We start from the raw sequence: 26,615 nt of genomic DNA on the forward strand, positions 1-26,615 counted from the left end.
TGCATCCTTGAGATCAATTGTGTAAGAAATTTCGACTTAATATGTTATAGCATAAAGCATTTCCGACGATATACAGAATTTAACTGTTTCACAAATCACGTGACTTCACAAAAACCATTCCAAGAACCACTCCTATAGGCCGAAACGTGCCATTTTCGTAGAACGTCAAAAAACAAAAAGGGTTGGGGGTTGCGGTGGTTGACTGCCCATAATGAGAGTAGGTTAGTCGGCTTGTCATACGCTGTACTAACATGTCCCGACGACCCCCATCTCTTACAAGATTACGACTGACTGCGCAATGATATGAATAAACAAGCAATTTTCTACTATTGATACAATTACTTCTCCTGTCCATCACAAATGACAGCCTCAGATGGTTCGTTTTACACTTCTCAATGTGACGTCACGTGCAGTTTGGAAACACCCCCCGAACGAAGTACGCATGCGTCCACGAGGAAAAAGAAACCATTCAATTTGTTTTACGGAAAATTTTAGATACCGCCCCCTTTTTTTACCTTCGCAGTATTAGAAATATTGTCAAATAATAATTATAATTATTATTATTAGGGGAAAAATAAGTATAAAAGCCAAAAAAAGATTGTACAAAGGCATAAATTTTAAAAATGTTCTTGTGAAACTGCATTTGCAAAATCCATTCGCATTATTTCAACAAAATTTCGGAGGTAAAATATATTTTTATAATACATAAAAATTATTATATTGAAAAATTTTTTAATTTTTATTTTTATTATTAAAATTAAATATTTTTAAACTGTTAAAAATAGCATCTATCTTTTTTTGTAATTTAACTAAAGCATACAATATATGAAATATTATTACATGGAAAAATATTTTCCAAAATAAATTCCGTTGCCCTTTAAATTTTGAAATAAATTTATTTCAGTTGCTTTAGTGGCACAGTAAATTTAAATGTGGTAAAAACTATCAAAGATTTTCATTATTAATACTCAATTAGCAATTTTTTATAATTGCTGCGACGCAGTAAATATTTCATGTTTGCGAAAATGTCTGGCGAATATATTTTCTTAAAATTTTTGCAGAATCCCATCAAGTTTGTTATAAGAAACTTTTGTGTATTTTTTTTCATTGTTACAATGCCTATCTAATTTCATTGTTGAGAAAATTTTGTATTTTTTTACTGTTACAGAGATCCGTTAAATTTCATTGTTAGGAAAATCTCGTGAATTGTTCATTGCAACAAAGACCCATTGAAATTTATTTTTAGGATATTCTCGTGAAGTTTTTATTGTCGCAGAGACCATTGGGGGGGGGGGGAATTTATTGTTAGGAAAATCTCGTCATTTCGTTATTGTTGCAGAAAGCCATTAAATTTCGTTGTTAGGAGAATTTCATAATTGTTTTATCTTTGCGAAGACCCAAAATATCGTAAATTTTTCATTGTTACAGAGACCGATTAAAATTTATTGTTAGAAACATTTCTCGTTAGTTTTGTGTTGTTGCAGATACCTATTAAGTTTCATTGTTAGAAGAATTTGTTAATTTCTTTTTTGTTACAAACACCTCCTCCTAACCAAAATATGGCCCTCCGCTCTGTCTCAACAAAGAGATATAAGCAATTGGTGGTCATGTTATAAAGACCCAAAATCTCGTGAATTTCTTATTGTTACGCAGACCCATTAAAATTTATTGTTAGAAATTCTTCATAATATTTTTATTATCGGGTAAACCAATTATTTCAGTCTTAAGAAAATTTCATTAATTTTTTTTATTGTTGCAGAGACATATTAAAATCATTCTTCGAAAAAATATATTAACTCTCTTGCCGGGGGGGGGGGGTGCGGGAACTCATCAAGTTTCATTATTAGAAATATATCTTGCCTTTTTTTTATTGTTTTGGAGACCCATTATGTTTGTTTAGAAAATGTATTTGCTAGGAAAATCTATCTATATATATAAAATTGATTTTCTATGTGTGTGTGTGTGTGTGTTCTCTATACAAATTTACAATTTTAGATCGATCGTCGCCAAATTTTGCATATATACCAAATGGGACCCGACTTGAACGATAGGCTACATTAAAATTTCGTCAGAGCAGTGCAAGTGCCCCAAATGGGCAGAAAACTGTCGGGCAACAATGCTTTCTCTGCCTCAACAATCACTTTCCGAACGTTTACTTTGGTTACCGTGGTTCCCTAGCAATGCGTTTAAGACGTGTTTTATGCCTTTACAATGGTTTGTCATTTCTTCAACGCTGTCAGTATATGTATAATATTTATGCTTATATAATGGTTTGCCACTTTATTCAATCCTCCCAGTTATGAGAACTTTTTGAATAGACACCATCATCAGCATCACTTTGAGGGTAAGGCAAAGGATGATCCCCCATAGGAATCAGTGTTAAAATGCCGATTTTAATGTAGAAATGCGGAAATTTGGTGGGGTTTTTTTCTGTCACATCAATAATTTTAAAAATTGTATTAAATACTCGATTTTTGAAATATTGAGTTCGGTATGAGAGATATACGAAGCCCAGAAAATTAAATATGAAGCAATTAGCCGGACCTACTTTCGAGTTGGATATCCATGCAATAACACATTAATTTCAACTTTTTATTTACATCTTCTCAAGCATGAAAACTAATGTTTCCGTATTGTCTTTTAATATTCAACTGCATAAATTCATATAGTTTAGGTTGTTTTAAAATTAATTATGGGCCCGTAAAAAGTACATCGAAAAAATTCCACAGCTTTAATTAAGTATTTTTTGAAGCAGAAACAGGCAGAAATAGATAACTTGAAGTTCGGGAGGGAATCGAAATACTTAGCACCCTTTAAAAAAAGAAAAATATATATATATATATTCATTTTTACGTTTCTTCAAATCTAGATTTGTTTCTTTCATGAATCGCGTAGGAAGTCGCCATGTTGGTGAACTTGGACACGGTGGTTTGCATGTCCCTCAAAGAGATATCACGTGATCCAAAAAAGCCTCATTGAAGAAAACCCGGGCAACGCCGGGTATTATAGCTACTTCCATATATTCTTGTAATTTGTAGAAAAGCCCATTAAGTTTCATTGCAAGAAAAAAAAATCAGTGTTTTTTTTTTATTTTTTTTTGCACGCAACCATTCAAGCTTCTTTGTTAAGAGAATATCGCTCTCTTCTATTGCTGAAATCGATTTGTTTCACCGTAAAAAAAAAAAAATCTCGTGAATTATTTTGTAAGTTTCATAGTTGGGAAAATTTTGGGAATTTTCCGATTGTTGAGGAGACTCAATTAAGTTTGTCAAGGAGATTTATTTGCTAAGAAAATTTCGTATACTTTTATTGTTCCGAAGACCCGCCAAGTTTCGATATTAGAAAAATCACGGGATTTTCTTTATTTTCGAAGACTCATTTAGATTCATTAGAAAACTTTCGTAACTTTTTTTTCAATTGTTTCAGAAACCCATTATATATACAGGGTGATCAGCAAATAAGCCCTTATGTCAAAATTAAATATCTCTACAACAAAGATCAATAGAATTATGCGGTAAACGGTATGTTTATTAGCAAAACTGTAAGAATGTTGTACAGAAATTTCGAAAATTTAGTTTTTTTAAAAATTTTCAAAATGAAAAAAAAAAAACTGGAGATTTTGGGGTTCCGAAAATCCTCATTTGTGTGAAGAGAAACCACTGCATTCGCCTAAAGTTACTGCATGGGCTGCGGTACGCGCCAGAGGCATTATCGGCCCCTTCTTCGTGCGAGAAACGATTACTACTGAACGTTACGTTACAATTTTGGAACAATTTGTCAGGGCGCATACCGCAGCCTATATATATATATATGTTCCCTTTCAAGAAATTTTTCCTCAAATCATGGACATAAAGGGAAATAAACACATTTAAGTCCATAAAAAGGTTTTTTATTTGAATAAAAATCCAATTTAAAGGCCGAGTTTATTGGAAAAAACATTAAAAAAATTATAGTAGATAGATTGTGATAAATCTCAAATATACATTATAACAACTCCAAATTTAATTTTTTTTTACAGAAGAAAATGCTATGGCCACAGAAAAAATATTCATCATCTAAATACGGATAGAGCTTCTCAATTTTTCTCGTCATATTATTAAATATTCAGTACTACTGGTATCATAAATTGGTCATAAAAAAACTGATTATTTTTAGATTTCTTTTTTTTAACATCTATAATTGGTCATATGTTCATATATTGGTAACTATTTTCAACATCATTATTATTGCAATTGAAAATTTGAATTTTCATATAATCTTTAAGTTATTTAAAAAATTAACATCACATAAATAATATTAAAATTAAATATTAACGTTAATATATAGTCTTGCACAATAAATCGTTTACGAAAACAACTACAGAGTATAAAATTCTAATTAATAAAAACAAATTATATTTTTCGATGAAAGTAACTTTTTTTTCAGAAATTCAAGACAATATCCACAAGGTTTCAGTCAAAATTGTTTTTATGATATTAAAAGTAAATAAAAATTCAATGTAATAGATATTTAAAATTTTTAAATGCAATAAAATTAAATTTCCCATTTTTATATAATGTCAAATATATATATATATATATAATTAGTGAATACTTCACATTTGAAATTAAATGAAACAATTCTTACAAACAACTCTTACAGTTTGCGTGATATCTAGGGGCACGTAATTTTCGTATTTACGAAATAATGCGATAAATGCGAAATTTGACATTTTTGATGAATAAATGCGAAAATTTGATTTTTACCATTTTTCCACAAAATCTTGATAATTTACACTTTTTTGAAGAGAAAATAGGTGTGAAACACTTTCAGCTGAGTGTATAGTAATTTGAAATTTCGCCTTAATTGAACCATGAAAGAAATTGTAGTTCAGTTAATTTTCCTGTCGTTAGTTTAGTCCGTTTTTGAGAATGAATACAAAATGTTTGATTTGAAAACTGTTTTTGCAGATGAATGCAAAATTTTTGTGATTTGAATTTTCCCCTTTTTTCGGATGAACGAAAAATTTTGGATGAAAAAAATTTTTCTTGCGAATGAATGCTAAATTTTTTCTGGAAAACGTTTATATATTTTTTTTAGTTATTATTACTATTTTATTTATTTTATTTTATTTTTTTTTTTTTGCGAAATAAATGCGAAATTTTTTCGTGAAATCTTTTCTGTGGGATCTTGATAATTCAAACTTTTCGAATCGAAAATAGGTAGTAATTTTGCTGAGCACTTGAATTGTAGAACTTTCAACTAAAAACAATATTTTAATAATTAGCGTAGTTCTTAGACTCCGAACGAATGCAAAACTTCCTATTTGCAAAATGTTTTGAGGATGGGTGAAAAAATGTTCATCTAAAAATTTTTTTCTGGATGAATGCAAAGTTTTTCATTTGAGAATTTTTTGACAGATGAATTCAGAATTAAAAATTTGAAAACAAATTTTCCGGATGAATGCAAAATTTTTAAGTTGAAAAATATTTTTTGCGAATGAATGCAAAATTCTTAACTTGAAAATTTTTCATTTTTTCGAATAAATACAAAATTTACAAAATTTCAGTTGTTTTTTTTTTGCGAAATTTACGTATCTCTAGTGATTTTATAATTAAATTCTATGTATTTCTAAATTATGAAAAGACAGTCATTTTATTTATCGGAAAAGAGAAGATAAAATAGAATATTATTCAACTTCTACTTTTCTTTTTGGTATTTAATTTTTCCTCGCGCGAGCTTCATCAAAATACAAAAATTTGATCAAAATTTTCAGAAAAGAAATTTAAACATTATGAAAAATTTAAATTTTCCTGCTGAATATGTTTGTAAATGAGATATTTTTTTAGACTTTTAGTTTCCCCAAGACCTTGAAAACATGGCTCCGCGTTCAAGAGCCACTAAATCTGTAGCAAAGAGAGGAGCGTCCACGACTGTACAGAGCAAACCAACCCGTGAACAGACCCGATCATTCGAGACAGAAGGTAAATTACTTAATTATTAAAAATTATTATATTCATTCGAGTGGTACAAATAAGATATGATATGATAGTAATAGTGCACAACCTCCGTCTTGCCAAGGGAAAGTAAACCTTATAAAGCCAAGCCATCATAACTTTCTAAAGCTGACTTTCTAAAACTTTCTAATGCTGACTTTCCAAAACAGTGGTTGTCAACCTTTAAAGGCCCGCGGCCCGGTTGAGTATTTTTTATTTTTTCGAGTGGAAGACCCGGTGTAAAACACGACTAATGGGAAATAAATGGGTAAGAATTATAAAATGAATCACTCATGGCCCAGTTTTGACTTCTGCCAGAGCCCGGTGGTTGAGAAACACTGTTCTGAAACTTTCTAAAGCTGACTTTTTAAAACTTTCTAAAGCTGACGGCTCCATTCGGCCCGCAAAAAGTGTTCCAATAGAAAAGTACCAATACAAACAAAACGATTATCTAACCATATTTCTTCATAAAAATACTGGAAATCGGGATATCAATAATTCAAGGATCATGCCACTCATCCATACGAAGGTTTTTAACAGCTGACTGATGCGAAGAGATAAATTTACAAAAGAGATTACCCGAAAGTGCATTTGAATTTTGTTTCTTGCCTGACATCATCTTCGCATCAGCCAGCTGTTAAAAACCTTCGAATATCACTAATGTCGCCAAGAAAATTGTCAAAGTAAAGACTCCAACAGTCGCTAAAATTTCTGTAAAACCACCAATGGGGGGGGGGGAGAAAAAGAGACTTACTGTAAGTCACGAGTAAGAAAAATTATTCACCAAAAAAAGCATACATGCTTGACAAATGTATGGAATGAATATATGACAATTATTAATTATATGATAGAGTGGCAATTATCATAACATAATCTATAAGTCATGAAGATAATCTTAATTTCCTGATTTCAAAAATTCAAATTAGCCTCACTGAAAATAAAGGAAATAACGGGATCTTTAATAAAGAATTTGGGACGCCTAAAATTACGGGAATGTCCCGTAAAATACCTGTCAAATGGTATGCACTAGTTTCAGGCCCGAGAACGGCGAAAATACCGCATATCTGGCCGCAGACTGAAAAGATTGTGCACCCCCTGGAATAAGCTATTGTAAAACTAACTGCTCATGAAATAAGTAAAAATATACAGAAGACCAGTGTATATTATAGCTTGTACCACTACTACTACTTAACTGAAGATGTACGCCTCGGTAAGAATTTCTCTGGGCAAGGGCGTAGCGGAGGGGGGGGATTCGGGGGTCTGGTCCCCCCCGAAATGTGGGAAAATGACCGAAAAAAGGGAAAAAGATGGCCAAATCTATTGTTCTATCACTTTGGTTTCCCCCCCCCCCGAAATGAAAGTGATCCCCCATCCCCCGAACCAAAGTTTCTGGCTACGCCCCCGCCTCTGGGGAACTTCTAACGAGTTCGTGACGGAACAATGTGCCGTGTACGTGTTGTGTACCTAACGGTAAGTTTGTTTCTAAGAGAAATGCCTGTGTTTTATGAACTGCTTCCAAATGCTAGTGCCATCTGTCTTTCAAATTTAGAAGCACCCAACGTGTGCCTTTTGTGTATTTTGCATGCATTTTAAATCTTGTAGGCTTGATTGCTGTTGTTTAAATAAGAAATGAACTAAAATTTAATACAATGTAGCTGGAAAACACTTGAAAATTGATAAAATTTAGAGAAATTATTATATTTCATCAATTTTTTCCTAAAATACGTTCCATTAACGATCTACTGCAAACATGTTTTTTGATAACTTGATTACTACAAGTTCCCTTTTTCCAGCATAAATGTTGCAATAATTCAAACTGTGATGAGCTTTAGCCACAGTCGAGTACACGTATAACATGTAATGCATATCTTAAGTTAAATGTGATAAATATTATACATAATCGCCGAGCATTTCGGTAAGTTTGATAAATTTCCCTAAACTTATCACTTTTACCGGCGATTATGTATAAGTACCCAAGCGTCGTCGGTAAACGTGATAAATCGTACTGTATGATATACAGTACGTGATAATTCATGCATGTATTGTATCAGGGTACGATCGTAAAATCTGCTACATTATATATCGGGGTCTGACTATATTCATCACGCATACCAGACTCATCTGGAATTTTTTTTCATATTTATCAAATTCATCAATTACTTTAGGGTATTATACATAATCACAGATAAAGGCGATAAATTTCAAGCATTTATCAAATTTACCTACGACGCTTGGGTATTATGCATATTCGCCGGTAAAAGTGAAAAATTTGTCAAACTTACCAAGACGATTGGTAATTATGCATAGTAACCGATTTATCACATATAACATACACCGTGGATGTAACATACGATTTTTGACCCATTCACTACTACATACGGTAAAAACCTCTCTTTTGCAGACACCAGTGGGACAAAAAAATTCGTCCGTAAAAGAGGGGGGGACGCTGACCGTTAATCAGGGGTTCGAAATGCTTCTTTTTATTTTACAAGGGGAAATTATTATTTGACTGTGAAAGGGGTGACCGTTAAGAGGGGGTTTTACAGTATTTTTTTACCCTTTATAAAATCTCGCCACAGAGAGCAGAAACAGTCCTACGCGACGGTACAATTAATCAATCAATCTTCACTCGTAGTTGGAAAAATTAATGGCAGCACCACACATAGCTAGCATCACACAGTAACAAACTTCACAGTAGGTTCGCTACACGTACACGCACATTCCAACCAAGGCTGTCTTAAGAGCATCATGGGCCCACGGGCCAAGTGATTTTTCTGAGGCACTATCTGGCGAATTCTCAAAAAATTCAATTACTTTTCATTTTTCTGAGGCCCTTCTTCTCTTGAGGCCTCCGGGCCGTGCCCGGGTGGACCCATGCGTTAAGACGGCACTGATTCCAACACTTAACAGCTCTTAGAAATTCCGCAGAGGAATGTGGACGAGGCGCATGTGTGGTTCAGTAGTAGTAGTATTTTTACACTTCTGCCATTACATACCCCGGTTAAAGCATACACTGTGCTTAAACCATATCAAAAACACTCTCTTAACATCACTGAAGTGTCCCGCGGCTCATTTCCGGATCACTGAAGTACTCACCATAATGTACGCTTCTCGAATCACCAAGGGAGTATGTTATACAAGTGAACTCAACTGTACTATTATAAAACTCAATAATTATGGAATATACAGAAAGTAAGGCGACCAAATTGGTCCTGCAAAAGTTATACATGGCTTTTTTTAGTTCATTCTTGAGGGCAGAAAAGCTACATCAGTCTTGGGCAGAAAATGCTCCCAAAACCATCACTTCTTACAAAGCCACGTATTGACTGACTTTGACCGTGAATTTTTGACACATTTCCTGAGAACTTAAAGGATCCGTGAAACATTTAGAGATCGCTGAAGTGATACTGTAAGGGATTTCCCATTAGGGAGAATGGTGCCCACAAACTAGCGAAAGATTTTTCTCGTTCTTGGCGCACCGATTAAGATGCCATTAAGAATATTTTATTTTTTCGTAAAAGGGTGGTTGATGGCGTAAGCATCATCCAAACCCCCTCCCCCTTGTCATCAAAAGTCAGCAAATCCGAACCCCCCCCCCCTTTTCCCCCATCGATGCTGACGTAATATCTTAATGACCCCTTTCTTGCAGCCCTGTACCAACAACACCTTATAGATAACATCTACGGGGGTGTTGCCTGTACCCAGTGGCATTTTTTTTACTGATGAGGTAGTAGTACAAGAGAGAGTATATTTTTATTGGTTTTTTTTTATCCAATGGCGTAGAGTTGACGTAATGAAATAATTTTCACCAAGTAACGCAGGGATACACCACTCTGTGAAATAGTGGAAATGCGAAAATGTCTTACATTTCTGTCCTTATAATTTCTTACTGGAATTCACAAAAATCCTTCAAATAGCATTGAAATTAACCGAAATTGATTCTAATAACATATAAAGGTATTTTCTTTCGAAATTTTAATTTTTTGCATTAAAAAAAATAATTTTCTTTCCGTCTGGGGGGAGGCAAACGAGCCCACATGCCCCCCCCCCCCTCTCGCGTTTCTTATCCCATCAATATGCGTCAGGAGGTAGGGGGAATTGCTGACGGGGGGGGGGGGGGTTCAAAGTTTTGCTGGCAAAGTGGGGGGGAAGGGGTCAAAAATGGCTAAAAGTTTTCTGACGTAATACTTGAACGGTCCCTTTTATGATGATTATGGCATAAATTATAAATATTCATCTCACATAGCCTATTTGTTTTTTTCTTCCTATTTTTCAGCAATGTCGGTGATTGCGCCTACTTTTGGCAATGTTTCTTGATGAAAATTAGCGATGTCCCATATTTTTTACGGATTATTATTCAAGATGCAAGTCTACCGTATATTTCTCAATGAAATATGGTCATCAGATCATTTGAATACTTTTTTTTTTCGTGCGAAATACTACACATTTTTAATTGTGATTTTTAGCAGCCCTTTATTTCCACACGCTTCAACAACTTTAGCAGTAATTAACAAATTGCATTTAAAGCAATAAATTGCAATTTTTGGTGAAATTTAGTGATGTACCCCGTATTTAAGTCCAAAGGACGTCAAGAAATTTCTACTAGGTGTTATAATCGTCAGGAAAAAAAAAACCTACGGACGATGTTATTGCCCGCGTAGAAACTTGGGAACCCGATGCGTTTGGGTTCAAGATCGCAATTGAACCGAAGTGTAAGACCAGTCGGTCATCCACTAGAAGCTACAACGAGCAAAACCATGTCGCGTGTAGGCGCAGGACCACCGGCCTAAAGGTGTAATTTTATTTGAACCCATATGGATATTACTAATATCAATTGTAACGGGTGAATAATTTTATCAAGTCTGCCTCCGGACCAACTCTGCCATCGTCACAGACCAACTGTGGTCCGCTGGCCATAGGTTGAAAAACACTGGTCTAAGGGTTTTATGTTCGAAAACGTGTCGCGAGTCACTCAAGTGATGTAAAAATGTGCAGCGAGTTCCCTAAAGAAACTGTGAATGTGCCGCGGTGTCACAAGTAATTTGGAACTGTGCCGCAGGTCACAAATGATCTGGAAATGTTCCGCAGACCGCAATTGGAGAAGTGCCACTGAACATTTAACTAGAGAATGTCCCGCAGACCACTTGATTGTCCGCCGGTGGTCGAGTGGTCATAATTACGGACTCGCATCGCGAGGATCCGGGTTCGAACCCCACCGTCACCGCAGTGGTGGTCGGCTGAAGTTGGTTTCCTGTGGTTCCCAACTTCGAGGCGCAAATGCGAGCCGATCTCCCCATTAAAAAGTCTCGCCACAGAGAGCAACAGGCCTTCAACGAAACAATTATTCAATCATTACACTTCACTAATAGTTAGAAAAATTGGTGGCAGATGGCAGCACTACACATAACAAGCATTACACAGACACAAACTTCACGGCAGGTTTCACTACACGTACATGCACATTCCCACATGTACCGATTCGTTAGAGGTTCCGCAGAGGAATATGGACGAGGTGCATGTGTGGTTTAGTAGTGGTAGACCACTTATTGAAGAGAAAACGTGCCACGGGCCCACCTACTCGAACTAAGAAATGTACCGCGGGCCACTTAATTTAATTATGCAGCGGGCTAATTAATTGAAATGAAAATGTGCAGCGGGCTACTTAATTGAGGTGAGAATATGCCACGGATTACTTAACTGAAGTTGGAATGTGCCACGGACCACTTAATTGAAGTGAGAATGTCACTTCAATTGAGCTAACTCAATCTGCACAAACGATATGGCTTCAACAACAACATAATATCTGCAGGGTGGTAACTATCGACCGCTTAATAATTACACACATGATTCCTTGTGAAAAAACTAATATGGAATAGTGTTTTCCGTTTTTGGATTGGACGAATATTAAGTGAGTTATGTTAAGTGAGCTTTTGAAATTTTGTGACGTGTCATTTTTCTAACGGTCAGTTGTGTGCCAAACTCCGAACGAAAGTACAATTCTCCGGCAGCAGCAGCGGGTTGTCACTTCTTGAAAAAATCAACTGAAATATTCAATCCCATTAGAAGCCAAGTTCTGCCTTCTTCCTTCCCGATTGGCGTTTTTTCCCTCCATGTAGTTTGATATTATAACCTTGTTATTACGTATAACTTACGTATTAGCTTCATCCCATATGTTGGCAAATTTATCACCAGATTTGTAAAGTGTTAGCCAAATCGTATCTGTTTGGATTTTTTTTTAGCCAAATCAACACTTTTTTTTGCCAAAATGTGGCAGTTTTTTTTACCTTTAATATTAAGCCACATTTTTTGAAGAAAAGTGCATACAGTGCGTACGTGTTTGCTGCGCAATCGTTATTTTACGTTGTCGTTTTAATCAGATTACATGTTGATCGGCAATATTTCTTTGGATTATTTTTAACCTGCATCGAAACTCTTAAGTTTCAATGAAGGATGTAAAACTTTTAGCTTGACGAATGTGTGACTGGTGAAACTGTAAAATAGTAACAACGATTCAATCGGAAACTTTTAATCAAACTTATTGTTATATATAATATATATTATAATCAAACTTATGTTATGAATTTACCTATTCAAAATAATTTTTGGTTTCTGATTTTTTCTATTGATTACACTACTTAATACTGATTTTGTTCTAGAAAAAAAATTCTGTGATTTTAGGGTGCTTTTGAGGCACTTGATTCTGAATATGACATTGGTTTTATCAGATCGACTCCAGTTTTTGGGATGAAGTGAAAGTTGATGATACCATAAGCCATGTGCAGATCTATGATTCATGAAATTTTCGGAACTTTTGTATGATAATATTGCATTTTTTTCCAATCAATCTATTTTTTTCATCACCTATTTATCGTCGCATTTTTTCAAAATTACCTGTATAAACGTTTTTGACAACAAATTCGACTAAAAAATAGGGAAAAACCAGTACATTTTTTTTCAAAAAATTCGAGACGGAGAAAAACAGAAAAAAATCGGGACTATTCGGGAAAATACGGGACAAAATGAAGGATGTGTGGTCACCCTATTCACATGCGTGCGTACGTGTGTTTACTCACATATAAGACGAGGATTAAAAAAAAAAAAAAACTAGATAGATTAATTCACACACGCACGCGCGCTTGCAACTCATTTCGTTTATTCACACATAATAGCTTAAGATTTTTTGAGCGCGACGACGTAAATGCAGGGTGAAACGCATTGTACAGGAGGATTTCTGAATAATTTCTGGGATGCTCAGAATGGTGTTGCAAAGCACCCACTGCATCCGCGGATCTGACGCCACTGTCGGGATCCTTGTGTCTGACCCAATCAAACGGGGGCCTCCAGGCTCCAAAAGGATTGAAAACTTTCACAAATTCTGAAAATTACGTCTTTCATAAATTCTGAATCCTCATTAATTCTGGAACTATTTCTCTCATTAGTTTCCGATTGTTTTATTTATCAAATTTTCGATTATTTTACTCCCTGATTCTGACTTTTTCATCAGCCAAGATTATCATTCATTAGAGTTCTGGAGTTAAATTAATTCCTTTCTTTTTGTTTAAGTATGTATTCGGTCGCGCATATAGGACGACTTAGGTTTTTGAAGAAGTGAAAATTGGATAAAAATAAAGCCCTTCCTATATACGCGAGTAAATACAGTATTGTTAAAAAGATTAGGAAATTCCTTGATTATGTTTTGAAATTGATTCCTCAGGATGACTTCGGGCGGCACATCCATTATTATATTTTTTTATTACTCTTATTACTTATTAAATCTGATACCAGGAACGAATTTCTCGCACTCGACTGCGCAACATGATACGTCAGCCGATTTGCTGCTGCACTCTGGTGATTAGTCACGAAGTTACTAATTGGTTTAGACAAGTCCCTCTCTTTTTTTTCCTTCTTCTTCTTATTGCTCCGAGTCCCATTAATCAAAGAAACAAATCTTGGGGAATTTATTCTTTTAAAAAAAGGGATTACATTTCATCGACTTGCCGTGGACATGAAATTCCGTAATAAAAAAACTGCGAAACACATGGAAGTTCGGAAGAATCTTACGAATCTTTTGAGAATAAAAAACAAATATACACAGAAATACCACACTATATACGCTATCTTAAACACTACTTCATATACGCCTAACCCATGGCCCGCGAGACAAATATAATCCTCGGAGTCATCTGATGTGGCCCGCAATCTCAATCCTAATTTTGTAAAATTGAACTGAACAGTACATTCCCAGATAACTCAAGTGACCGCGGCACATTTCCCGTGATCCTAAGACCACTTAATATAAATACAAAATTACTGATACTTAACTGACCTCTGAACTGCTTTTGCATATCACGTAAGTATCTCGCGGCATTTTCACAGATCATTGAATGACCCGTGACACAGTTCATGATTTTACCGCAAGGGGCTACACAAATTTTTGTCGTCTCTTACGACCCTGATTCTAAGTAACTCTTGGTCACTCACATTCTTGCCCAATTGGTCACTCTTTTAGTCGCTTACCGGCCTTCGCTCTCTAGTCAAGGCCCCACATCGTGGAACACTTCCCCCCTAGACTGGGATCTTTGAGCCTTCAATCCAGACTTTTCATAGGCCCTTCTATAATGATTTTTTAGCATGAAAAAACAAAAAATGGTGATAGTTGTCCCGAACCCTATGGTCGAAGCCCTGTCAGGGCTTGGGGCCGCTCTAACTACTGACGGGGCTGTATTTGTCTTCAAATAGCTGATTGGTGTTTAAATTTTTTTGTATTTTGAGTGAATATCCTTAGATTTAATTTTCTACACTGTGACATTAAGCAACAGAAAAGATAAAAAAAAGTCGACAGTTTTTATGGTGCCCCTTTTCTCTTGATGCTATAAGCCAACACCCCCTATAGAACAAATCCTCCGCACGAAGCGTGTGACGTCACTAAAGAAGGCTATTTCGCCCATTGCCATTGCATATACTGCAAAAAGAGGTAAAGATTGTATGCGTCAACCCGCTATATCCAATGGCAATAGGTGAAATGGCCTTCGTCAGTGACGTCACGAGCTTCGTGCGGAGGCCTTCTATCTCTAGGAGGTGTTTATTTTGCTGAATGGTTAATCCGGCACTGTACGCCTCTGGCTATAGCACGCTAAGCCCCGTCAACCGATTGGCGTGGTGGTAGGATGCTCGTCTACCACCGTGAAGGATGCCGTCATGGTGCCAGGTTTAAATACAAGGGAGGATATAGATATTTTCCCTAACGAGCTTGAGACGACCACCGCTAGATATAGCGCCTTCATTTCCAACCCATCTCATTAATGGCAGTAAATTGCAATATAGCGATATGGCCAGAGTTGGTGTTTACTGAAGTAGTAGTCCGCTTAAGTCCCACACGGGTAGCCTAAATACGCCTTCTGTGCATAACGGTATAACGTTAAGTTGTGTGTTTCATTGCAGGAAGTAAACAAGCAATCTCGAAGAATGCAGCACGCGAAAGAAGCCGTGTGCGGAGTCTCAGAAATGCGTTCCAAACTCTCCAGATGGCGCTGCCAGCAGTTCCGCCAAACACAAAGCTGTCTAAACTAGATGTGCTGATCTTGGCTACGACTTACATCTCTCACCTAAGTAGGGTACTTGGCAGCGATGAAGATTCCGCTCCGTCTCTGGTGAGGATAACACTATATTTGATATTGTAATGTCGAGTAATGTGATAATTTATTTTCCAGATTATCAAGATTAATTGAGCCGTTGAGTGCAAGAGTGGTATCTCCATTGATTTACCTGAATACCTTTCAGGGTGGGACAGGGGTGAATATTCAGGTAAACTTCGTAAGGCGCTGTGGACCGCACCGGCGGGGCCTTGTCGCGTGTGTCGGGACTGAGGGGGGGGGGGTGTCCCACCCGCGGTGCTGCCCTGGCTTTGTCGAGCAGTGATGTGCCCTGGGATTGGGGGTTTGGGTGTGGGGGTGTGGTTGTGCTGCTTGGGGGGGTTGGCGGGATGTTGGTCCGAACCGGGTATTCTTTCCCGGCCGTCTTGCCGGTTTGAGTTTTTTTCCGGCACGCCCACGATCTCACGATCAATGAGCTTATATCGCAAAAGCGACAGAGCCTGGGCGTGCTCGGTTCTATACTATACTATACTAAACTTCGTAAACCGAACGCCGCCATCCTACTCAGTACAGATTTCACAGGACGAGACGGATATAAATCCCGAATCCAGCGGAGTCAGGTTCGAGGGGTGGTGCTAACATTCTTAATGTCCGTCGTGTGGTTAAAGCTACATAACGTCAGCACCAAGCTGAAGCCCTACCCTATAAGCAAGGGCAAAATACCCAACAGTAGGGTAAAACTAACCTATCTCTTGACGGTCACAAGAGTTATAGCCACCTTTGGATAGCCTTATCCTTATCAAAGCGCCTTAACAAGAATGGGGTAAGTCATTTTTCGTGCAATCCTGATTAGCACCATGCGTGGGTAGCTTTACCTTCGATCTGTTTTGCGCACAAGTGGTTTGCTTGAATCCTGCGGAACTACGTGACCGCAGAAGGTGTCCCGAAATTTTAGGGCGCTAACTGAAGGGGAAGGGGGTGATTTTTTATCTTCGATCACCAAAATATCATTCGCTTACTCTTGAAAAATGTCCAGAACGGGGGCTGGTGGTTTGACTCTAGTTCAACTGGTTATCGCCATATTGCAGTAAAAGTTAATTAGCAAGTAGAAAATTCAATGACGAAAATGTTTTGTGGTGTAAGTCACATCACACACACAAGCTGGGGAATAAATGAGGTACGAGTTCGCGTTGGATATTGCTTGGATGTAGGCCTGCGGGTTCACGGAAATTTCGCCCCTGACATTTCGTCTGCCCTGACCGTGTGCGTGACAAAGTGAGTGGGTGAGTGACCGTATGAGTAACCAGTTGAAGGGATGGATGACTGCATGAGTAAACGACTGGGTGAGTGACCATGTGAGTAACCAGATGAGTGGTGCGTGACCATATGAGTGACCAATTGAAGGGGTGAATGACTGTATAAATGAGTAACGTCACTCAATACGGTCACTAACTTGATCACTAATACTGTCACTCACTTGGTCACTCATGCGGTCACTAACTTAATTGTTCACTAGGCCACTCATATGATCATTCACTGACTTATATAGTCACTCACACTCATTTACTCATAGATCGCTCACTCACTCATTTGGCCACACACTTGACCCCTCATATGGTCATTCCCCCACCCATATAGTCACTCACACTCTCTAACTCATGCACGGTCACTCACTCACTCATACAGTAAAATCGCACACTCACTTGATCACTCATACAGTAAAATCGCACACTCACTTGATCACTCATACAGTAAAATCGCACACTCACTTGATCACTCATACAGTAAAATCGCACACTCACTTGATCACTCATACAGTCACTCACTTGATCACTCATACAGTCACTCACTTGATCACTCATACAGTCACTCACTTGATCACTCATACAGTCACTCACTTGATCACTCATACAGTCACTCACTTGATCACCCATAGTCACTCACTCACTCACTTGATCACTCATACAGTCACTCACTCACTCACTTGGCTACTCACACAGTCAGTCAGTCACTCACTCACTCGGTCACTCATACGGTCAGAGCAGGAGAAATGTCAGGGACAAAATTTTCGGGGACGTAACGTACCAGGGGCAAAATGTCGGAGACGAAATTTGCGGATCAATTGCTGGTTTTTGGGGTGGGGGGGGGGGCGGTCCAGGAAATAGCTTCTTGTTTCATAAACATCGAGCTTGTATTACTGGAGGGAGCATCCAGCCGCTGCTGCGGGGTCAACATCGAATGCATGAAAATCACGTGACTCGTTGAATACCACTGTTCCTACCTGGCAATTTTCCCATTGAAATGTACAGTTCGGTCTCTAAATATTGCGTTTTACAGATTTAAAAAAAGGACGGAGAGCTCATCTAAAGATTAAAAAAAAGATTAAATTATTTATTTCATTAATATCGGAATAATTTTTTTCGTTGATGCTGAAATTATTTCTTTCATCAATTCTTGAATTTTTCTTCATTAATTCTAGAATTTTTTCTCTCGTTAATTTTGGAATTATCTTTCCTTAATTCTGAAATTATCGTTTTTTCATTAATTTCGGTATTATCACTTACCTTAATTCTAGAATTATCTTTCATTAATACTGAAATTATCTCTTTCATTGATTTTGAAGTTATCTCTTCCATTAATTTTGAAATTATCTCTTTCATTAATTTTGAAATTATCTCTTTCATTAATTCTAGAATTTTCATTAATTCTGGAATTATTACTTTCGTCAATGCTAAAATTATCTCTTTCGTCAATGCTAAAATTATCTCTTTCGTCAATGCTAAAATTATCTCTTTCGTCAATGCTAAAATTATCTCTTTCGTCAATGCTGAAATTATCTCTTTCATTAATTCTAGAATTTTCATTAATTCTGGAATTATTACTTTCGTCAATGCTAAAATTATCTCTTTCGTCAATGCTAAAATTATCTATTTCGTCAATGCTAAAATTATCTCTTTCGTCAATGCTAAAATTATCTATTTCGTCAATGCTAAAATTATCTCTTTCGTCAATGCTAAAATTATCTCTTTCGTCAATGCTAAAATTATTTCTTTCGTCAATGCTAAAATTATCTCTTTCATTAATTCTGGAATTGTCTTTCACTAATGCTGGAATTATATCTTTCTTTAATTCTAGAATTATCTTTCATTAATTCTGCAATTAGATTTCATTAATTCTGGAATTAAATTTCATTAATGCTGGAATTATCACTTTCCTCAATTTGGAATTATCTTTCATTAATGCTTTAATTATCCCTTTCATTAATTTTGGAATTATCTTTCCTTAATTCTGAAATTATCGTTTTTTCATTAATTTCGGTATTATCACTTACCTTAATTCTAGAATTATCTTTCATTAATACTGAAATTATCTCTTTCATTGATTTTGAAGTTATCTCTTCCATTAATTTTGAAATTATCTCTTTCATTAATTTTGAAATTATCTCTTTCATTAATTCTAGAATTTTCATTAATTCTGGAATTATTACTTTCGTCAATGCTAAAATTATCTCTTTCGTCAATGCTAAAATTATCTCTTTCGTCAATGCTAAAATTATCTCTTTCGTCAATGCTGAAATTATCTCTTTCATTAATTCTAGAATTTTCATTAATTCTGGAATTATTACTTTCGTCAATGCTAAAATTATCTCTTTCGTCAATGCTAAAATTATCTATTTCGTCAATGCTAAAATTATCTCTTTCGTCAATGCTAAAATTATCTCTTTCGTCAATGCTAAAATTATTTCTTTCGTCAATGCTAAAATTATCTCTTTCATTAATTCTGGAATTGTCTTTCACTAATGCTGGAATTATATCTTTCTTTAATTCTAGAATTATCTTTCATTAATTCTGGAATTAGATTTCATTAATTCTGGAATTAAATTTCATTAATGCTGGAATTATCACTTTCCTCAATTTGGAATTATCTTTCATTAATGCTTTAATTATCCCTTTCATTAATTTTGGAATTATCTTTCCTTAATTCTGGAATTATCTTTCCTTAATTCTGGAATTATCTTTCATTAGTTCTCGAATTTTTTTCATTAATACTGAAATTATCTCTTTTATTGATTTTGGAATTATCTCATCGATGCTGAAATTATTTATTTCGTTTATTGAACTCCTATTTATGCCATTAGAAAATAACGGGAGATTGTGTGTGTTTTTACCGAGTCACGTGATCTTCCGACGAATGATGTTGGGTTGTTGGGGGAGACCGCTGACATCATACTCTCTTCACTAATATAAGCTCGATGGCCTTATATGCTGATAACGAAGCTCGGGCATTAAAAACTGAATTCTTTATTCAGCTTTGCTCCTTAAGCCGGGTTTTCCTAGGAATACGTTTTTTGCGCAGCATGAACCGAATTAGACCATTTCGCGTCGTCAAAAACGTGTTACACAATCACGCTACGCGTTTGTGTTTTCCTAGCGTGGCGCATCAGATCAGGGCGGCTATATAAAGTATATGGCCTTCGCATCACCTACTCTGACGTCTGCATGTCCGATATGTAGGGAAAGAAAACACACTAGAGTGGAGAGAACATCGGCAAAACGCGCGGCGCAAGACGAATTTGACTCCTCCAGAAGCAGTCGGCCAATCACTCCCGACGTAAAATGCTGTCGTGAGCAGTATTGCGCTCTGTAGGAAAATAGTCACGCTGCTTTTCTTATTAGTGAGTGGACGGCGTGTCGCGCTGGGCGAACCACGTTGCGCGCGGCACAGGAAACGTGCTCTTAGGAAAACCCGGCTTTACAACCAAAGCTTATAAACTGACCTGAAAGATCAAACTTAAAATTCAGTGATTTTTTCAACACCCAAGGAGACATCCAAAACAAAGGACCTCCAAACAAGCAGACGACAGTTAAGATCGTAAGAATTGAATTTCCACACTCCACTTTATAATAATGTGCTGCCATCTAACCTCTAATTTAAAAATCACTCATCTGGTGATGATGAAGTTCAAAGTAAATACTATATTCTTTATTCCGCTCAGTTCCTTATAAACAAAGCTCGTAAACTGAACTGGAAATTCAAACTGACAGTTCAGTTATTTTATTTGAGCATAAGGAGACATCCAAAACCAAGAACCTCTTTAATGAGCAGACGACAGAGAAGAAGTCGGTTTGTTCGGTTCCCTACAAGCTTAGCTCACAAACAGAACTGGAAGTTCAAACTTCCAGTTCAGTAATCTTTTCAGGACACAAGGAGACGTCCAAAACAAGGAACCTGGAGAGAAGCAGACGACAGAGATTCTGAAACCTGATTGATATAGTATTGGTGCTGCCATCTAATCTCGAAATTTCTAGCAACTCATACAATGATGAAAACATTATTAATTCTTTAAATTTTTTTGGATTCTTTGTTATTTTTTAGCATAAAATTTTTTTATGAGACGAAAATTCCGGTAACAAAATTCGTACATTTGCAATAATCGATTTTTATGTAGAAAAAATAATTATTTCTCTCCACATAAATTCTGACAATTTGGATGATCGAACAAATAAGTGAAAATACGGATTATTTGGTCTTCAGATAGGGTTACCAGATTCAAAACTGAAAAAAAAGGGCGCCCGGTGCGAACCTTAGGCAGTGCTGTCTTAACGCATGCCCCCCCCCCCCCCCCGCCGGGCCGTGCCCGAAGGACCTCAAGAGAAGAGGTGCCTCAGAAAAACGAGACGTTGTTGAATTTATCTTCCGACGAATGATGTTGCGGACAACGTTCTCAGCACTGCCAAGGTGGAAACCGCTGACGTCATACCCCCTCCAGTAATATAAGCTCGATGCTCATAAAAAGGATCTTGAACTAGAAGCAGCTACAAAAAAAAAAACCCTTAAAATCACCAAACCGAATATATTTTTACGACGGATTTGCGCGGCACTTACTAGAGATAGAAGTCCTCCGCAAGGGTTGCCTAGTTCATCTCTAACGTCATTAAGACTACTTATCAAGTTTGCCACATTTTCGAACCGCAGCATCCTATTCCGTTCCTTCTTATTTTGGCGTAGAATCTTCCTGGTCGAGTCACAAATACCGCATGGTGATTAGATGTGGGGCATAGTCATCGCCAATTCTGAGCCCGATCGTTTCTTTTCCGCACAACGATGACACTTTTTTTTTTTTTTTAACCGAGCACAACTCAGGTCTATTGCCATAGGCAATTTTCTACCTAGTGAGTTGTGCCGGAAGTGTAATTGTGTGTACCTAACAGTCTGAGTGCGTATCTAGTGTTGTGTATGATTTTTCAGTGCTGCCATCTATATCTCAGAAGTGAAGTGAGTGATGTGTCGTGACTGAATATTTGTACCGTTTGTAGGTCTGTTGCTCTCTGTGGCGAGACTTTTTAACGGGGAGATCGGCTCGCATTCGCGCCTCGAAGTTGGGAACCACAGAAAACCAACTTCAGCCGACCACCACTGTGGTGACGGTGGGGGGCTCGAACCCGGGTCCTTGCGATGCGAGTCCGTCACTATGATCACTCGACCACCACAGCGGCCACAACGATGATACTGGCTCGTGCAGCGGAATTTTTTTTTTGCTCTGAATATTCTGAGTGAGGATGGACTACTTGCTGACGTCCGTCACCAGCAGCGTGGCCTCCTATCTCTAGAAGGTGCTGATTTGCGTCGATATGTGCAATCAACCATTCGAGGATGTATATGCACCTTCGGATTAGATTGGAGTTTGTTTTTTATTGGTGCAAGCACCATCAAGGTTACGCTGCGCCAAACAATGATAAAACGGTGTAATGAATTGTGGTAAAATTTGCTTTAACCAGGTTGCACCAGACCTGCCACATTATAACACCTTGCATCCACGAATGGTTGATCGCACTTACTACAGAAAATCCATCAGAAAAAATGGCATTTGCTTTGGGTGAAGTGCTGTTGAGCACTCCCTAAAAACACCCTCAACCTCCTTTACTATTGCGATCCGATAGCACATTCTCTGATCAAAATATAAATGCTTGTTTAGGTATCTCACACCAACTCTTAAAGTTTGTCCCATGAATTTAGAATCACCCTGTAGAATACACGATTTTATATTTACTTGCTGTTGTTTTTGCTTTTTTTCTTCAGGTAGGAAACGATGACAGAAGCAGCGGTTGTGATCTCGGAAACGTGCCTTTGTTCACGAGAAGTGATGGCGAATTTCGTGTGAGGAAAGGCCATAAGAGAAAGACCAACTACCTTCATCCAGTTCTGGTAATCGCCTCATTTTACACGTTTATTTTAAATTATTTGATCATTTTTGTCCCACCACGGTCATTTTCTGCACACGAGGGCTAATCAGACCGGGATCTACACTTTATTGCTGATCCCGAACTGCAGTCTTTTTTATACTCACGGAGAGTTTGATGCGTTTACCCCTCGATGTAGGACTCTATGCGGTAGCAAGTAATGGCAGCAGGAATAATCATTTTATGTGGTCATGTCGCCGCTTTTGTAGTACTCCCTGTGTCTGGAAAGTTTCTGACAAGGACGAACTCGCATCAAACTCGCATTAAAGGTATTGCAAGGTATCATAAAAGGTATATCATTGAAGGTAAAATCATTAAAGGCATTTCCATAACCGCTTTGTTCCGGGCAAGCGGCTGTCGCTGGAACGACTTTTCATTCCAACGTTTCCCAACGCTCTACTGGCTGGTACCATTAGGAGCAGTAGCGTACGCATGATTTTCTGAAGAGGGAGGGTCTTTTGTTTCCCCTTCCCATGCTGGAGGGTTTTTTACTGCTACTTCTCAACCGCACATACACCTCGTAAACAGTCTTCCAGGGGAATTTCTAATGAGATGATGCATGCCGAGACGTTTTGTGTGTTAGTGTATATATATATGCGTGGCCCTGACGTATTCATGTTGTAACAGTTATGCTTGTGTCATGTTACACTGGTGCTGTCAGCTGTCTTCCATATTTAGAAGTGGAAAGGGCAGATACCTAAATTTCCATCTGTAGTTATCGCTTTGAAGGCCTGCCTGTCCTCTGCGGAGAAATTTTTTCTGATTGCAGATCGGCTCGAAATTCGCTCCTTGAAGTTGAAAAAAGCCGCAGAAAAAACGCCAATTTTTTTCGCTTTCGTGTTTTTACTGAAAAGTAACACTGAAATCTCGTCTCGCGGGGACCAAGTTTTTATTCTTTATTACAATCAAGCAGGACCGTCTAACATGGGTTTCCAGGCAAAGTGATTTTTCTGCGACCCTACGTGGCACATTCTCAAAAATTTCAACAAGATCTCGTTTTTGTGAGCCCCTCCCCCGCTCTTTCACCTCTTGAGGCCCTCCCCCCCCCCGGGGGCCGTGCCCGGGGGGATTCATGCATTAAGACGGCTTTGCAAACAAGGGAACTCTTCATTTCTCCTATTAGCTATTATTCCAGTAAGATTTTAGTAAAAATTCGCAACACTTTGCCCATCTTTGGCGATAATTGATTTCCCGTGTTTTCATCATTTGGGCATTCCAAGGTCTTGAATTTTCCTCGAAGAAATATGGTCAGCCCACTAATGAACGACAGGACGACGGCGTATACAAAAGCAAATGACAAAGAGACGGGGGGATGTCATAAAAAAAGTATGAGCGATTACAAAAATATTTGTCATAATAACAGTCTGATCTCTGGTAAGATTGTGTGTGTTGGTTACAGAAAATTTATTCCCTGTATACGTGAATGTAAGACTGCCATTATCAGACACGGGACTCTATGCGAAAATAATTTTGGGGCTTCTTAGTCAAGATTTTATATATTTTGTGGGGGTGGGGGGGAGGATTCGGGGCATCCAAAGATTCATACATTATCACAAAATATGCAGGAATGCTGAAGAATAAGAACTCACCAATGAAAATTTTTCAGCATTCCTGTGTAGTATGGATTAATCAAAGAAAAAATCCCAGAATTGAGACGAAAATTCAGAATTAATGAGACGAAAATTCAGAATTAATGAGACGAAAATTCAGAATTAATGAGACGAAAATTCAGAATTAATGAGACGAAAATTCAGAATTAATGAGACGAAAATTCAGAATTAATGAGACGAAAATTCAGAATTAATGAGACAAATAATCCCAAAATTGAGACAAAAATTCAGAATTAATGAGAGACAAAAATCTCAGAATTGAGAGAGAGAAAGGAAAATTTAGAATTAATAACAGAGAAAAATCCCAGAATTGAGAGAGAAATGACAATTCTGACTTAATGATCAATCTCTGCGTGAAAATGGCAAAATAATGTAAAACTCACTTTTTATTTTTGTTTCCGTTGTATTAGAAATGGCCAATGAGATCTCGTCTTTACGCCGGCCTGAACGAAGATAGCACTACCTCAGCACCCTCTATGCCAAAGTACTGGAATTCACTTGTGCCATGTTGAATATCACGATTGACGCAATGATCAAGGTTCGTCGATCGACATACTGAATACACCACAGATCCATACAGAAGCATTCCATAAATGTGTACAGCACCTTTTAGATTCAATAAATGATTTCTCTTCTTTTTTCAAATTGGCTTCTTTTTTTATATATACAGCCAAACCTCGTTGGTGCGTCACCCAGTTAACAAGTCACTCCGCTTACCGGGTCACTTTTTGGAAGTTCCAATTGTCCTCTGGTAGGAATTGGCAGAACTATGGCTTGCTCCGTTTAACGAGTCACTCCGCTTACTAAGTCATATTTTTGCTCTCCCAAGAGTGACTCATTAACGAGGTTTGACTGTAGTTTATCCACTCAAAATACAGTAGACTCCGGACTATCCAGCCTAATGTGGCGGAAGGGCAGGTCGAATAGACCGGAATTTAAATGCTCACTCCTTATCCCCCCCCCCCATCAGGGTCGTCTTAAGAGCATCATTGGCCCCCTGGCCAAGTGATTTTTCAGAGGCCTCTCTTCTCTTGAGGCCGTGCCCGGGTGGGCCCCATGCGTTAAGACAAGACTGCCCCCCCCCCATACTATTAAATACACCTTTTTAACCAAAACCCACTCTTATTCGTATTTTCCAACCTATAAATACAGGCCAGTACTTCATAAATGTTTGTTATGCACTGTACAATAGCGTAATCATGGCTTTCTTGGAAGTGGGGAGGGGTTGGTGTTCGGTTTTTTTTTTTTGTTTCATAGTGTTTCGTTTTTTACTGCAAAAAATACCTCACAATCTCGGTTTTAACCCCCCCCCCCCTCCTTCCCTGGCGTATACGCTTAGGGTATTATACTTTTAAAAAAGTTATTAGGGGCCGTTCAAGTATCACGTCAGCATATTTTTAACCCCCCCCCCCCCCCACTGTCAGCAAATTTTCGTCACCACTTCACCTTCCTCCTAACGCATATTGGGATCACAGAGACGTACGCGATGGGGAGGGGGGGAGCACCTGATGATTTTTTTTTTTTTTTTTTGATTAAAAATTATTTATAAGTTAAAATTTCGGAAGAGAATAACTCTATAAACACATGTTATTACTGTATAATCAATTTCTGTTAATTTCAACGCAATTTAAGTGATAACGACTCGAAATTTCTCTTTAAGAAATTCATTGCAACCCACCCTCTAAGCCATATATGCTAAACCCCTGTTCCACGGGCCAAATGTGGCCCGCTACATCAACCCTAATTTTGTAAAAATGAACTAAGTGGCACATTCACAAATCGCTTAAATGACCCATGGTACAATTTCAGAGCATTTAAGCGGCCCGTGACACATTTTTAGATCATTAGGCCCGATTTTAGAAGTAGGCCCGTGGCTCGTTTACAGATCACTTAAGTGAACAGCGACACACTTGCAGATCACTTGAGTGATCCACGTCACAGTTCTAGAACACTTAAGCAGTCTGTGGCACATTTAGTGATCTCTTATGTGGCATGTTTTGGAGCACTTAAATGGCCCGCAGTGCAGTTCTACATCACTCATGTTACCCGTGGGACATTCCGAGATTATTTAAGTGATTCGCGGCATACTTACAGATCATTTGAGTGACGCGCGGCACAGTTCAAAAGAGCTGAAGCGGCCCGCTACACATTTCTAGAATACTTGAGCGGCCCGGACACAGTTCCAGCTCATTTGAA

General features: G+C 37.6%; 1 protein-coding gene across 2 annotated transcripts; it reads left to right on the top strand.

The window, feature by feature from the left end:
- The first annotated feature begins 484 nt into the window (after positions 1-484).
- On the top strand, positions 485-25,064 carry LOC149084010 (transcription factor 23-like). Of its 2 annotated transcripts, none has more exons than XM_089235439.1 (5): positions 485-683; positions 5,837-5,963; positions 15,417-15,625; positions 22,649-22,774; positions 24,830-25,064. In XM_089235439.1, exons 2-5 carry the CDS (start codon positions 5,858-5,860, stop codon positions 24,929-24,931), a joined length of 543 nt encoding a protein of 180 aa, XP_089091565.1. In that variant the 5' UTR covers positions 485-683; positions 5,837-5,857; the 3' UTR covers positions 24,932-25,064. The 2 variants fall into 2 exon arrangements, with proteins under 2 accessions (XP_089091565.1, XP_089091564.1); XM_089235438.1 differs by having other exon boundaries at positions 544-683; positions 5,829-5,963.
- The last annotated feature ends 1,551 nt before the right edge of the window (positions 25,065-26,615 follow it).

Source organism: Pholcus phalangioides, unplaced genomic scaffold (genome assembly GCF_987345545.1).
Source record: "Pholcus phalangioides strain wild (caught in Gottingen) unplaced genomic scaffold, Ppha-v1.0 ptg000008l_1, whole genome shotgun sequence".
NCBI lineage: Eukaryota > Metazoa > Arthropoda > Arachnida > Araneae > Pholcidae > Pholcus > Pholcus phalangioides.

What these genes read in the sequence shown, in the direction of transcription:
- LOC149084010 (XM_089235439.1), top strand. Translation starts at nt 5,858, where the DNA reads ATGGCTCCGCGTTCAAGAGCCACTAAATCTGTAGCAAAGAGAGGAGCG. An exon ending in CCGATCATTCGAGACAGAAG is followed by an intron (nt 5,964 to 15,416) that starts GTAAATTACTTA and finishes GTTTCATTGCAG; the next exon opens with GAAGTAAACAAGCAATCTCG. An exon ending in ACTACCTTCATCCAGTTCTG is followed by an intron (nt 22,775 to 24,829) that starts GTAATCGCCTCA and finishes CCGTTGTATTAG; the next exon opens with AAATGGCCAATGAGATCTCG.